The sequence below is a fragment of the Eupeodes corollae genome, chromosome 3 (assembly GCF_945859685.1).
Source record: "Eupeodes corollae chromosome 3, idEupCoro1.1, whole genome shotgun sequence".
Classification (NCBI taxonomy): Eukaryota; Metazoa; Arthropoda; class Insecta; order Diptera; family Syrphidae; genus Eupeodes; species Eupeodes corollae.
Window position 1 is genome coordinate 32456882 of NC_079149.1, and position 15022 is coordinate 32471903.

General features: G+C 32.4%; 1 protein-coding gene across 1 annotated transcript; it reads right to left on the reverse strand.

Annotated features, from left to right (window-relative positions):
* Nucleotides 1-585: 585 nt before the first annotated feature.
* LOC129951254 (putative odorant receptor 92a) lies at nucleotides 586-2094 on the reverse strand. The gene is made up of 4 exons (XM_056063338.1): nucleotides 1287-2094; nucleotides 1033-1234; nucleotides 813-968; nucleotides 586-756 (listed from the first exon to the last, which is right to left on the reverse strand). The coding sequence occupies exons 1-4, from the start codon at nucleotides 2024-2026 to the stop codon at nucleotides 709-711; spliced, it is 1146 nt and encodes a 381-aa protein (XP_055919313.1). The 5' UTR covers nucleotides 2027-2094; the 3' UTR covers nucleotides 586-708.
* Nucleotides 2095-15022: the final 12928 nt, after the last annotated feature.

A 15022-nucleotide genomic window follows, 5' to 3' on the forward strand; every position in this document is an offset into this window, starting at 1 on the left:
AACCGCGACTAATATACAGTAATTTCCCTTGTATTTGTAAGCTTACAACAAAATTACAGCTCTAGAAGCCACAGCTTGCCATTACTTGGCTTTTCAAATTGAAACCTGTGGTGCAAAAACCTGCTATAGATGCAAAATCAAATCAGCTTACCATCTCCCAATCAAATTTAAGACATTGGAACGAGATTCTGCCAATTTAATTAACAGATAATTCTCCGTTTAAAGGTCAGAACTCTGCTTGAAGCTCGGAACCAACTCATACGTTGGATGAAACCTTTGGTTGAAAAACCATGTCCTAGGAAAATTGTAAAGCCATGGAACGAGATATTGCAAACCGTATTAACAGACTATTCTTCGTTCAAAAGTTAAAACTCTCCTTGGAATTTGGAACCAACATATTCGTTGGTTTTGAAGGGTTAACAGATGGTTAACGGTTGAACTTTTTTTCCAGTTTTTATCTCAATACCTTCGAAATAAAAATTAAATTATGTTGATTTCAAAAACACTTTTTATTATAGTTATAATACAATTATAAAGAATGCTTTTGGTGTTTAAATAGTGCAAGTCATTTATTAAAATTGCCCATCAAAGTTTTTCTACCACTTAAGCTTTATTATTAATGATCGTTTTTATTTAATATTTTAAAAACAAATAAGTACACAATGATATGATGAAACTGTGTAATTTTCTATAATCAATACTTTAATCTTATCCAGTCCTGAGTAAAGTAAAGATTTGGTACGAGATGCTCATAACCTTTAAACCAAAATAATCATTAAATTGTTATACATTTATTTGTTAACTTTAGTAACCTGTCTAAATGTTTGAAGTGATATATCCGAAATGCCAGCAATGTGAAGAGCAACACTATGTTGTGATCGCATCAAGACCATCAAAACAAGTCGTCTATATTTTGGGGTTCCCTTGTACCAGTTGTGTTCGTAAATTGCATCACTTATTTTCAAGCTCTAAGATTGTTAAATTTAAATATTAATATTTAATTATTTAACAAAAAAAAAAACAAAAACATACAATTTCAATTAGTTTGTCGCCTAAAAAGCAAGTAATGGCAACTTGTTTCAATTCATATGCCAATAGAAAAATTGCTTTGACGACTATGAACAAAGTTATGTCTCCAAGAAGTTGAAATCCCGTAAAGCAAATGATCAAAGATGATGACAGAAGACTAAAAAGTACAGATGGCGTAAAAACAGCATTTAACTTCTCAGCAAGACTGTAAATGAAAGAAATCATTAAGAAATTTATTAAACATTGCAAAAATCTACCTCAGCAATTTCTGATGATAGGCCACTTGTTCTTTAAGTAAAGCAGTTGCTTCTTCATCTTTAGCAGCCTCAATCGATAGAATATTCTTATTAATTATATCGAAATGCATACAAAGCTGCAACAATGAGCTAAACAAACACAAATCCAATGCTAAAATTGTTATCGCCGATACCCATGTTGCATGAGCTTGTAATAAATATTTAAATCCATAAAACCAATAGTTATATTTTGCAAAATTGAATCCGTACCAGCACATATAAGGCAATCTAAAACTGAACTTTCCACTATCGATAAAATCCAACACCGACAAAACCAGCGGAAACCAAGTATAAAATATTGTTACGACTTCAAAAAATATTGCAAGAATTTTTTCAATCATCAACGATTGCCGCAGATATTTGTCCAATTTATAAGCTTTTTCCAAATCTTCACTTGGATAAATTTGGCGAAATTCATTTAAAACATCGTTCACTGTATCTCGATAGAAAAACAGTGCTATAAGCTTAGCACTTGATACCAAATAATAGTTAAGGTAGCTTAAGTTTGTTGTCCTTTGTTGTAAATTAACTTCTTGAAAAATATTGAAGGATATTTGACCGAAAATAATGATAGCTGAATTGATGATTCCCGCCATCAAATAATAATGCATCAGTTTATTTTTGTTCTCGTAATCAAATCCGATTGTTCGGAAATAGTAAATTGTCCCGTGGAAATACTTTTCGACATTTTTATTTTTCATTTTTGTTGGTTTGGATTGTGTTCTAAGATGTTGAGGAAATCAATTTTGATAGAATACTGAGTGGAAAACATTGTTTATATATAAAAAACACTTATGCAAAAATTGTTCTTTAATCATTTAGGCTCCGTTTAGTCATAAACTAGGTATTAAATTAAATCATCTTTAATATTAAATTCCAATGTTGCAACGGTCTTCACTATAAATATACTAGTAGCAGTGCTTGTCCTTGCTATAGACATAACATATTTCTAGACCATCCCATTCTAATTGGTAATGTTTTTTTAATGGTGTATACGAGCTTTAATCGAGACTATAATCATATACCATTGTTAAAATTAATATTAAAAAAGTTAATTGAGGTATAGATGCCGCTCTTTAGAAAAAATCAATGTGATATTTTTATAAACGTAAAATAAACCTGTTTTGCTAAAAAATTAACAATGTATACATATTCAGACATAATAAAAGGCTTACCCTGCAAAAAATACTATTTTCATTGAAAATAATACAAAAAATATAAAATATATTAAATGTGTTATCAATTTTTGTAAAGGTCAGAGAAATACCTAATATTAAATATTCAATTTAACTGGAAATTATTTTCAGTAGTTTTCATGTGTTAATCGCGTCAGAAGTCTTACACATAAAAGGTTTTTGGCTTTTCGGATATAATACTCGTATAGTTTTTTAATGTTTTGTCGGGTCTCTTACGTCCAATTACCTCTTGGCGTCTATGAAAAACAAATATTTGATATGCTGAAGCTTATAAATTTGCCTGTTAAAGTAAATAGTAAAAATAATTCGCATCTTCTCAAAAATAAAATACGACATATCCTCAAAATGAGGGGTACCGCACTACATTTTAAAAATTACAAACAATATATGTACACTTCCTGTTACACTTTCCATGTTTTCTTAAAAATATTTTTGTTATGCAGTTGATTAGTGATTGAATAGAAATTTAGTCTGGACGATTATTATTTCGTTAGCATGTCTCCCTTTTTCGGCTCTCATACGGAACTAATTTTAACAAATAAGGTGTCAAAACAAAGAGAATTTTCCGTAGACTATGCGAATTGTATTTTATTGAATATTAATTTATAATTTGTTGAAAAAACTTAATTTTTTATTATAATAAAAATATGAAATACTCGGAAAATACTATGTTAAGGGAAATGTTTTGTGTATTTGAATGAACTTATTGATTGCACACCATTTTTTGTCGGTAAGCTAGTTTTACCCCAAGACACAACCTATCATAGGACAACTCATCCCAGAAATGAATAATACTTGTAAGCATACTTAACGAAAACGAAACTATTTCGTTCAAAGCGTTTTTCTTTGGATAGCTTTATTTTAATTTCATATTAGAAGAACCAGGATGGAAAATAAATTATCTGAAGATAAGAAAGAGGAAGAACATGTATGTTCAAATTGTAAAGCGGTAAATAGATAGGTAAAGACATGTTTATGATGACAATGAAGGAATGTTATTGGTCGGTAGAAGGAACCTACTACAATCCAATCGCATTCCTTCTTTCCTACAAGTTTTCAGCGCAAACATGGAGTTATTACATTCAGCTTATTTTTTTCGTAAAAGTTAAAAAACAAGCATACGAACGAGTACAAGAAATTGCTATTCATGTTTTGTTTACAGTCAGGCTCTTGGGCGTTTTGGATTTTAGTTATGAAGTGCCACTTAAGAAGTAGTTGTAGATTTAGTAGTACGTAATGCCTATATGAGTATAATGTGTATACGCTGAAAAAGTGAATCAGTGAATAGAAAATACATACATATACTCTTTCTGGTCCGTTTCTTTAACTAGGTATGTAAAATATGCGTGAAACAACCTTATTTTTAAAGAATAATATTTTAAAATCATAAATACAAAGGTACCAAGATAATACTTTTTGATGCAGTGGCGATACTTGGCCATCGTTGCTATTTACAATAGTTATAGTTATAAAAATACCTAAATATGTACCAAATGCATTAATTTGGATGCGCTCTTTCGGACTAATGCTTAGGATTTGATCTAGTGAGATAAGAGCGAGTTACATTTAATACAGTTAAAATAATTTAAAAAAAAACTAATTGAAGATTCAAAATTTTACCTGAAAAATAAGTTTTTCCTCAAAAATTTAAATGCCATTTTATAAATAAAAAACCCGTGATTTTTCAAAAAAAAAAATTGCCAAACAATCGTCTTTTCCGATGAAAAATATTTAATTTGAAATCTTGAAAAACGACACAACAAAGAAGGCGGTGTAATGGTTTGGGGAGCAATCACCTATTACGGGTACGGGATAGTTTAGCTGGATTTTCAAAGTAATGAAGTGACCGCAATCACTTACAAATCGAATGTGGAACGAACTCTTACGCAGTTTTTTTTATTATTTGGTAGACAACGATGGATTTTCCAAAAAGATAATGTACCAATATATAACGCACGGATAACATAAGCCTGGATTCAGGACCAAAACCTATTACATTCCATGGCCCCCATATTCTCTTGACCTGAACATCATTGAAAACGTGTGGAGAGCCGGCTTTCAAGAAAAGTCTACAAAGGTGGGCGGTAATACCAAACAACCGAAGCCATAAAACTGGTCAGTTATTTGACAGCATTCTATGAATCCACTCACCACCGGTTAATTGAAGTAATTCAGAAACTAGGACGTAGAACACTCCTAATAAAAATTATTTTAATCCATTCAATAAAACCAGTTGTTATTTTTTTTACGTTGAAGGGTCTTACAGGTAAATTTAGATATTGTACCTATTCATGTGACACAAAATGTGCATAAACATATTCTAATTACACGTAAATATCACACAAAATTCTGGAACTTGAAAAAAATCCTACATCCTACATCGACTTTTTTACTCAAACTAAAAAATTTGTGCAGCTTAAAACAGTTAAATACAAATTGAAAATAAAAATAAAAATGTTTGTTTTCCTTAACGACTAGAATTATGAATTTGATTGAGTGCATTATCTTTGCAAACAATTATTTTTTTAACCTTGATAACACTACTAAAAGTCCTTAAGCATTTCCAAAAAGATAAAAATTAATTTTGGACCGACGATGTCAAAACGACATTAGTGTTTGTATTGTATGAAATTGATTAAATATAATTTTGTGAAATAATAAACTTCTCTTGAGTTAGTTAACAAAAAGACTTAAAAATATTTCGCTTTAGATGGTGTAATGGTTTATTTTTTTAAAGCGACTACTTTTGCCAACATAACTCACACAATTTTCCAAACCATTTTGCCAGTACACGTATCTCATTTCTTACACCCCAATAGTTTGTTGACTGTTTTTCTCCAAATCAAGCTCTATGATCTTTTTTATGTAGGATTAAAAAAAACTACAGTGTTCACCTACAATTTTTCGTATTAATTTAAAGTTTCGAGTACGGAATTTATTAGAAAAGCAAGAAAGTTTCTTATCTTATTTTCCTTTTTTTTTTTAAATATTATGCCTGCCATCATTCAAAGTATTAAAAATCACAGTACATCTGCAGGCGTTTTATTTTATCAATAATAGTTCTTAAAAAAGTATGCAACAATTTTTATCTATCTTCGTTAAGTCGAGCCAAAAGTTCATGTGTTTGAAATGAAATCAAATTGAAATAAAAAAAAATGTTCGTTATAAATATTAATTTCAAATTGAATCTGAGTCCTATTCATCGTTTCATCATTCATTCTCATCATTGAAATCATGTCATTGGAATTTTTTTTGTCAGGTCAGCTATGGCTATCACTGAAAAAAAATGGCAGATATTTTCTTCTGATAGAAAACCTTCATTAGAATTGTAAAAAATTAAAACACTAATCAATAAAAAAAATCCTAAATTTTTTTAAAAATAGAATCAACAGTTTCAGAAAACGAAAAAATACTTGTTTAGGTATTTGTAGTTTCTTAAATTATTACTTTATTTAACCTTTTACCTTTATTTGAGTTAATTTTTGATGTTTCAATGATGAAATCGTTTTCAATGAACAGCTGATTGTTAATTTCACATTTCAAAATATAATCGTTCCACTGATAGTGTTTTATTTTCTTTTCTTTCTCAACTGTCAGTTTTAGATTCACTGATGAAATTTGAAATTTTCAATGAAAACTATAAGCAACCTGTGAAAAAAATTCCAATGATTACTTTCAATAATTGAGAGGTTGGTTATTACGATCATTGAAAAATTGTCTAGAGACATTTTCATTTTAAATTGGAATCAAGCATTTGAGGTAAGAACTGATTATTGAAAGTAAAACTGACTTTTGTTGTGAACTAAAAATTCAGCTCTTAATTCAGAACGATTTCATCATTGAAAAATTAAAAATGAACCAAAAGATGACCCAGTTAAATAAACTACATTTATATTGAACAAATTCAAAAACATATCAATTAATGATGAAAACCATTGATAGCCATAACTGGCACCTAACTTAAAATGCTTCATTTCAGTCAGAATCATTTTCTTCAGTGAGCTGCAACTGGCTCCCAACAGCCCACTTAAAAAGTAACTATCTGATACAAGAAATTAATTTTTATTCGAGAAAATTTCAGGCTTCATTTACTTTCAGAAAAATTGTAATTAATTGTCTGTTTTTACCCTAATAGAGCAATAGCCTTTTCACACCAAACCTAAAACCCGATTTTCGGCGAAATGTTTTCGAAAATCATTCACACCGAACATTTACACGTTTTCATTTGACATACATAGTTAGAAGTTTTGTTTTTCTCAAATTATTTGTGAAAATAAAATGAATTCCAACAAATTCAATTTGATTTTAACGTAACACTACCTCGTCTCGAAGAAGTGTTTCAACTGAAGTTCTGGGGACGGGTGGAATGGGCTCACGACATAGGCCAATAAGAAGTTCAAGCTCGCTTGGCTGCAGCTACCCTCTTAGTTCCCTTCTACCGGCCCAAACAATTCAGTAAGGAGAAGCTAATTGTGTAGAAAATATATCATAGAATCAACAACAAACAAAACTGTTACAATAAAAATTAATTTTATTTAAAACATTTTCTTCTTCTTTCACAACAAATTCAATCTAAAATACTGAGCTTATGACTATTGCTTCTGTTGACCAAATCTGCCTTCAGAATCGCCATAGAGCAACTTATAGGTGGGGTGTATAGGTCCTTATGGCCGGAGCAGAAAACCATTGTATATATATTTCTTATAGTACTCCTATGGAACGAAAATTTTTATTTCATCTCCACGCCGTTTATGGCGCTGCGTGTATCAAAATGCTTGGTAGGAAATCAAAAATGAGGAGAAAATTACTAAAGAAAGAATGAGAAAAGTAAATTTGTTTAGGTTCCATAAGCATTAATATGTTCGAGGGAGATAGCCAAAGTACAAATTTCAAACCAAAAAGGAATAATATTTGTTTACATTTTTGTTTTGCTTTCACGCGTGAATGTAGAGGAGATGTGCATATGTATTCATATGCTTGTAGCTATGTATACTTTAACGTTGTAGGTATTTTGAATTTAAAAATTGTCGTTAGATTTTAAATTTTCAATTTTCAATTTTTGTGAAAAATTAAATGTTGCCATATTTGGCATATACAAATACATATGTTTGTAGCTATGTATACAATAACGTTGTAGGTATTTTGAAATTATTAATTCTCATTTCATTTTAAATTTTCAATTTTTGTTAAAAATGAAATGTTGCCATATTTGGCATATGATGCATTGAAGATTTTAAATATATTCAGTTATTTTGTTGTTGTTATTCTTGCGTATTATTTGTTATTTGTACGCATCAAGTATAAACACAATCAAAAATTAAAATTTATTCAAAACTTGGATGATTTTTGTTTTTTAACGGCTAAATAGGGTGTACTGAATTGACAGAATGGAAGTGTTTCTTGTGTGGAGATATCATTAATTGCTTCTATGGAACTCTTCGATTCATATAGCCCAGAACATTTTACTTTTTTCGGTTTGAATCTTTTAAGGTCTTTTCTTGTAAAAGATACAAACATACTTGTAAGTGCATTGTATGCCGAGTTTGCACCTTGTTTCAAGAGTTTTTTTTCGGCGGGCATTTTAATTAACATGTCTAGGAATTTAGCAACAAAAACTTCTCAAAAATGGATATCTTATCAGAACAAATAGCCCATTTGACTCTAGTTGGGATCTTACTAAAGAATTCGTAGATAGTTTGAGGTTTAACTGCAAGTATTGACGAAATCAAAATTATTACCGAAAAGCTAATCAAGAAAAAAAGTCCTTTTGAAAACAAAAGAGTCCCTTTTAAAGTGAAGGGAGATTTTGTACCTGTTATCTTTTTGGCAAGACTGGTTTAAACAGCTGACGCACGTTTCGTGTTTTGTTTCACTATCAAACGTATTCAGTTTGGTCTATAATTGCAATATAATTCGTCTAACAAACGAACAACGCTTGCAATTTATTGAATTGAAATATAGAAAATTGGACTAAGCGAATGGACCCCTTGAGGTGCGGTCAAGTTCAACATCTGCATGAAATAATCTTCAAAAATTAAATTATATGGACCGTACTATCCATTCAAATAAAGATTTGATGCATTTTTCCGAATTGTATGTATGTGTTTGTTTTTAACTTTCATATATTTTTTAAAAATTCACCCTTTATAAATATATACATATACATATGAAACTGACAAACTAAAGGAATTACATGAAACTACATGTTTGGTATAAAAAAGATAAAATATAATTTTTTTTGATTTAAGAGTCATATCAAAAATAAAGACAATTATCAGGAACACCCTATTGAATTGAAAAACAAATATATTAAAAAATATATTATATTCACTACCTACCTCAAAAAATACTCTTGCAGTACTTTTTTGCGTTGTTATTGTTTCTCTTATAAATATTTTTTCTATTTCTTTCCAAAGCATAACCGTAAAAACTTTCCTCTTTAAGTATAATATGCATACACACATATAATGTCAAAAAGTTGTTGCTATTGTCTCCCTCGATCTCCTACTGCATTTGCATATGTTCTTCTCTATTTTCTATTCTTTAATTATTGTTGAATTTTCCTTCATTCTCAACTATTGAGGGGTATAAAAAAAGGGATCAAATTCAATCATCTCCACGCCTCTCAGATGTCGCTTCGATCGTTCCTCTTCATGAGAGTACTATAGAAAATATATATACAATGAGAAAACGTCAATTCCTAGTTCCAGATTCATATCAAAATCATACTCAACCAAAGCGATCACTGAATCTTTTATGATGGGCTGCACTTTATCCATGACTATCCCTTTGGCTTCTTCCTATGAGAACTCGTAAGTTGCATTGGTTTGTCCATGTCCAATGCTCTGAGGATCTTCTTGATGTTGGCATCGCTGTGCATCAAGGGGCGATAGCCCACTGTTGTGGTTTTATTTACTGGAACAACAATTCCCATATTGCGGAACGTTATGAAATTTTCTTTTTACTCCACAAATGAACTTATCGCCTTTTTATTGTCTCCCAAATCCTTGTGATCAAACGGAGTTACCAGAAAGTCTTTCTCCAGGTAGTAAGCGAAATCGTCGAACCTTTTTGTGGAGACGAGTTCGAAGACGCATTCCTTGGAAACGTTATTACAAACTATGAGCAATTCTTCCTCATTCTTGGGGTCGACACGTCAGTAGCCATAGTGAATTCCGGTTCCTAGCTTAACAAAGAGCGTTTGAAACTCTGGAGGATCATAAAAGAACCGCCATCGCCAGTGCCGCAAATAGTCACCGGGGATTTTATTCTCGACGTTGGCAAGTTTTCCCGCAATTGTTTCTGTTGCCACGCAGCTCCCCCAAAGTTTCCTATTTTTTTCTCTCTTCCATATTCTGTTAATAAAAAACAAAAATAAATTATTCTTATTTTGAAAGGAAATTTTACAAATAATATTCCTTATCACGACCAAATTAATTTCAAAATGAAATATTTTTTTTGACAACAGTCGCCAGCTGTTTTGTTTGAGTGTTTCGAAAGGTTTGTTTGTTGAGTTGAACTGTGAATTGCTGCTAATTTTCGAGAGGTTTTATATAAAACTTGTGGTTTACCAAAAATGTATTTCAAAACTTGAGTTTTCGATCTAGGTTTTCGGCCAAAACTGATAATTTAGCGAAAACCGAGTTTTGGACTTGGTGAGACAATCCTTTAAGTTCCCAAATATGTAATGGTAACTTCCTGATATCAAGTAAGATATTGAAACGATTTGGAAGAACTGTAAAGGGTGATTTTGTAGCTATTATCTATTTGGCAACACTGGTTCAAACAGCAGATGAACGTTTCGTGTTTTGTTTTACTGTCAAACATCTTCAGGTTGGTCTATAATTTAACCACAATTCGTATTACAAACGAAGAACGCTTGCAGATTATTGAATTTTATTATCAAAATGCGTGCTCTGTTAAGAAAGTTCATCGCGCACTTCTTCCATTTTATGTTCAGTTTAAACGACTCATTGAAGCGGTTATTCGGGCTATTGTGACTAAATTTCGCACCAAATTTACATTATTGGACATTAAAACACCACCACGAGTAGAGTGCGAACTGAAGAAAACATTGCAGCTGTATCGACCAGTGTTAATTATGACCATCAATTATCGATTCGTCGCCGTTCGCAGCAATTGGGCCTCTGTTGCTCAACAACGTGGACAATTTTGAAGGATTTAGTGTGATGTATTTCAAAATACAGCTGGTGCAAGAATTAAAGCCGATAGACCTACTGCAACGTAAAATTTTTGGTGAATGGGCTCTTGGAAAGTTGGCCGAAGATCCACTTTTTTACCGAAAACTTGTTTTAGCGACAAAGCTCATTTTTGGCTCAATGGGTAGGTAAGTAAGCAGAACTGTCGATTTTGGAGTGAATATCAGCAAGAAGCAATGTAAGAACTATCTATGCATCCAGAAACCGTCACAGTTTATTGCGGTTTATAGGCTGGTGGCATCATTGGACCGTACTTCTTCAAAGATAATGCGAATCGTAATGTAACTGTGAATGGTGAGCGCTACCGTGAAATGATATCCAACTTTTGTTTGCCAAAAATGCAAGAGCTTGAATTGACTGATATGTTGTTTCAACAAGACAGTGACACATGCCACACAGCACGCGGAACAATGGAATTATTGAGAGGCGAGTTCGGAGAAAATTTTATTTCTCGTTCGGTACCGGTCAATTGGCCACCTATATCGTGTTATTTAATGCCTTTAGACTATTTTTGTGGGGCTATGTTAATGCTCATGTATATACAGAAAAGCTCAATTGACGCATTGGAAGACAACATTGAAGCCTTTATTCGTGAGATACCGGCTAAAATGTTTGGCAGAGTTTGCCAAAAGTGGACTAAGCGGATGGACCATTTGAGGCGCAGTCAAGGTCAACATTTGCATGAAATAATCTTTAAACATTAAATTATATGGACCGTATTATCGATTCAAATAAAGATTTCATGAATTTTTTTGAATTGTAAGTGTTTTTTGTTGTTTAAGAAAGAATCTCTCTACTTTACGGTACGCCTGAAATTAAACTCAAAGGTAAACTGATGAGCATTCCTGAATTAAATCTGAATTTTTTAAGGGGTGGAATGCTACTGGCTAATTTGACTTAAAATTTCTTATAAAAATATCGATAAAACAATGAAAGGCATGAAACTTACTCATTAGATCAGAAGGCGTGATGAGACTATTTTTTAAAAAGAGTTTAAATTATGGATTTTTCAGTTTAAAATTTTGTCTTTTTTATTGTTTGTCAACACTCGAAAATCATTTCAATTTCTGTCAAGGTCATAATAGTCAAAATAAACTAGTCTTTCTTCAAAAAAGAAACAACGTAGTAGAGTAATCCAATCATTTATGTATGAATTTACAATCTTGTTATTCTTCAAAATACTAATGTTAAGAATAAATATGTATCTTCTCAATGCCCATCATGTTGACCATATTGAACACTCCTTTGAGTAGAACTCTATACCTACTATTTAATGGCCATTGAACTTTTAAATCTATTAATCACAGATTGCTTGTCAATCAAGGCCTCACTTCAAGACACCAAAAACAAAAACAAGGCAAAAAACGGGGCTCAGAGCTCGTATGATGGCGAAAAAATAAAAATGTCTTTAATTCTAGACAAGCTTCAGATTAATTTCCATTTTAAACTTCAGACAAAGTATTCCAAGTCTGTGTTTCAGATTTCATTACTCTTAGGTAGCTATACATTGGTTGATATATTTTGTGTGTAGAATTGTGAAAAACATTGTGTATATCTACCGTCTTGGATTTTATCATCATCGTCTAGCCTAGACGTCTGGTGTCTGGTGTCTCGATCTGGAATGCGATTTCAGTCAAATTTAACATAAATATTCTAATTTTTACCTCTAATGGGTTTTCGAGAAATGTTTTTGTTGTGAGAAATTTTTCCCTTTTTGTTTTTTTTTTGGTAGAGAAACTACGAGTTATGTGTTTTTGATTGAATCAATAAAAAAAGAAAAACAACTTAAGATCGTAGAGTATTTTGTCGAATAGAAGGTGACAAACATGATTTCATTATTTATATATGGAGGGCACTGGAATCTTAGAAGTCTCGACGAGACTTTACCTCATTAACATTTCGAATGGGGTGTTGATATTGGATTTTCGGATTTTGTTTTAATACTTAAGTTTATTTATTACATTTGGCTAGACTTAAGGAACCAACATAAATACATACATTATGTACTCATGCATATAACATCGATCAAGATTGTCACTTTTCACTGGCGACTTGGTGTGTTTTGTTTACATTTTATTGATGAATTATTTTACATTTAACACAACCAGACCTTTAGTTTTGAAATTTAAAAAATTCAATTACTATCTATTTAAAATAGTTTATTTAGTTGTAAGGAGAAATGTTTGTCACTTACAACGAGAAAAGATATTAACTAAATATTCTCCAGGCTATAGTCCCATCCTTTTCATGAAATTTTCCATTAAAGAATGTTCCGAAATTTGTATTCAACAATAACTTATTCATTGAAAACGATTGAATCATTGGAAAATTGAAAATAAGCTAAATGAAGAGTTCTGGTCTTAGACCAGGAAAGTCCACAGTCGATCAAATATTCACATTACGGCAGATCCTGAAAAAAAAACCAACAACACCAGATCGACACCCACCATTTTTTCATCGATTTTAAGGCCGCCTGTGACAGCATCTACAGAGACAAGCTATATAGAACCTTGTCTAGTTTTGGCATCCCTGCCAAACTCGTCTGTTTGTGCACGATGACCATGGAGAATTCACGCTGCTCCATAAAGGTTGGAAACAACTTAACAGAACCTTTCGATGTCAAAAAAGGTTTTAGACAACATCGTACTTTAAAGAATAGTGTAGAGCTCACACGTCAACACTAGAGTCATTTTTTTTCAAAAGTCTATCCAATTACTACCATTATGCTGATGACATTTACATAATCGGAAGAACTCAGCGTTATGTCAATGAGGCTTTTGTGAGTATTGAGGCAGAGGCGGCAAAAATGAGTTTAACAGTTAATGAGGGCAAAACAAAGTACAGGCTGTCGTCAAGAAAGGACATATAACATCGACGTCTTGGTCAAAACGTCACCATCGACAGACGTAGCTTTGAGTTAGTCAAGTCTTCGTCTACCTAGGCTCCGTTGTAAACGCAGAAAACAACACCAGCGCTGAGATCAAACGCAAAATAACTTTTGCTAACCGCTGTTTCTTTGGGCTAAGAAAGCAATTGAGTGGTAAAGTCCTCTCTCGAGGGACCAAAGTGTCAACCCTCATCATCCCTGTCCTGCTATACGGTGCAGAAGCATGGACTATGACAAAAGCGGATGAAAGCACCTTGGGTCAGTTCGAGAGAAAAGTTCTTCGTGTGATCTACGGTCTCGTATGCATCGAAGTGGAGTGAAGAAGAAGATGGAACGACGAGCTGTATGGGCTGTTCAGCGACGTAGACCTAGCTAGAAAGGTAAAAAGCCAACGACTAAGATGGCTGGGTCACGTAGAGCGCATGGAATCAACACCCACAGGACAGCGCAGTAGAGGAAGACCGCGGATCAGGTGGCGCGCACAAGTGGAAGGTGACCTCACCCAACTTGGAGCGCGAAACTGGAGACATCTAGCTTGGGACCGAGCTAGATGGAGAAGTTTGTTGGGTGAGGCCCTAGTTCACACAGGACTGTAGCGGCACCTTAAGTAAGTAAGTAAGAATGTTCCGAAATTTGAATTTAACTATATAAACTGTTCATTGAAAACGATTTTATCATTGGAAAAAAATTAGCTTAATGAAGAGTTCTGGGTTAAATAATTTTTTTTAGCAGAAACAAGTTTCGACACTAATCATTAAACATTTGACTCTGCTTTTAAATCTCGAAAACAAATGTTCAATGACTAAAACCAATTAAAGCTGTAAGTGGCCCCTAAATCGAACTAATCGATGACATTCTTGGAATACCATCATCAACATCAGCCGACGCAATCTAGTAATGCACCCAGAGGCTTCGGGCAATCAGGTATATCAGTTGAAAGAAACGAAAATGGATCGCTTAGCTATCGAACAATGCATACACATTTTTTAAACTTACTAGAAAAGAGGCTGTTATGGTTAATTCAACTGATTCGTCGGATTGGTCATCTACAAAACGAGAACATATAAGTCAATTTTGAAGTTTAAAAAAATAGATCATAATTACCTTCTAAAATTCGGAGGAAAATAGCTTTTTCATCGTCTATTATGTACAAAACATCCTCAAATACAACTTCAACTAACATTTTGTACCTTTTTGTTTAAGAACAAATACAAAAAAATAAATTTTCAAGTTTCTTGAAATTCAACCATGTGTTGAATAAGTTGTTCTGTAAATTACCTACATACATACCTCAGAAATTCTTGGATACCTTTGGATTCCTTTTTTGACATCTCAGCTGTTTTTGATCAGCTGTTATCTTACACGTAAAGCACTAACAAAAAGGGATCCGGATAC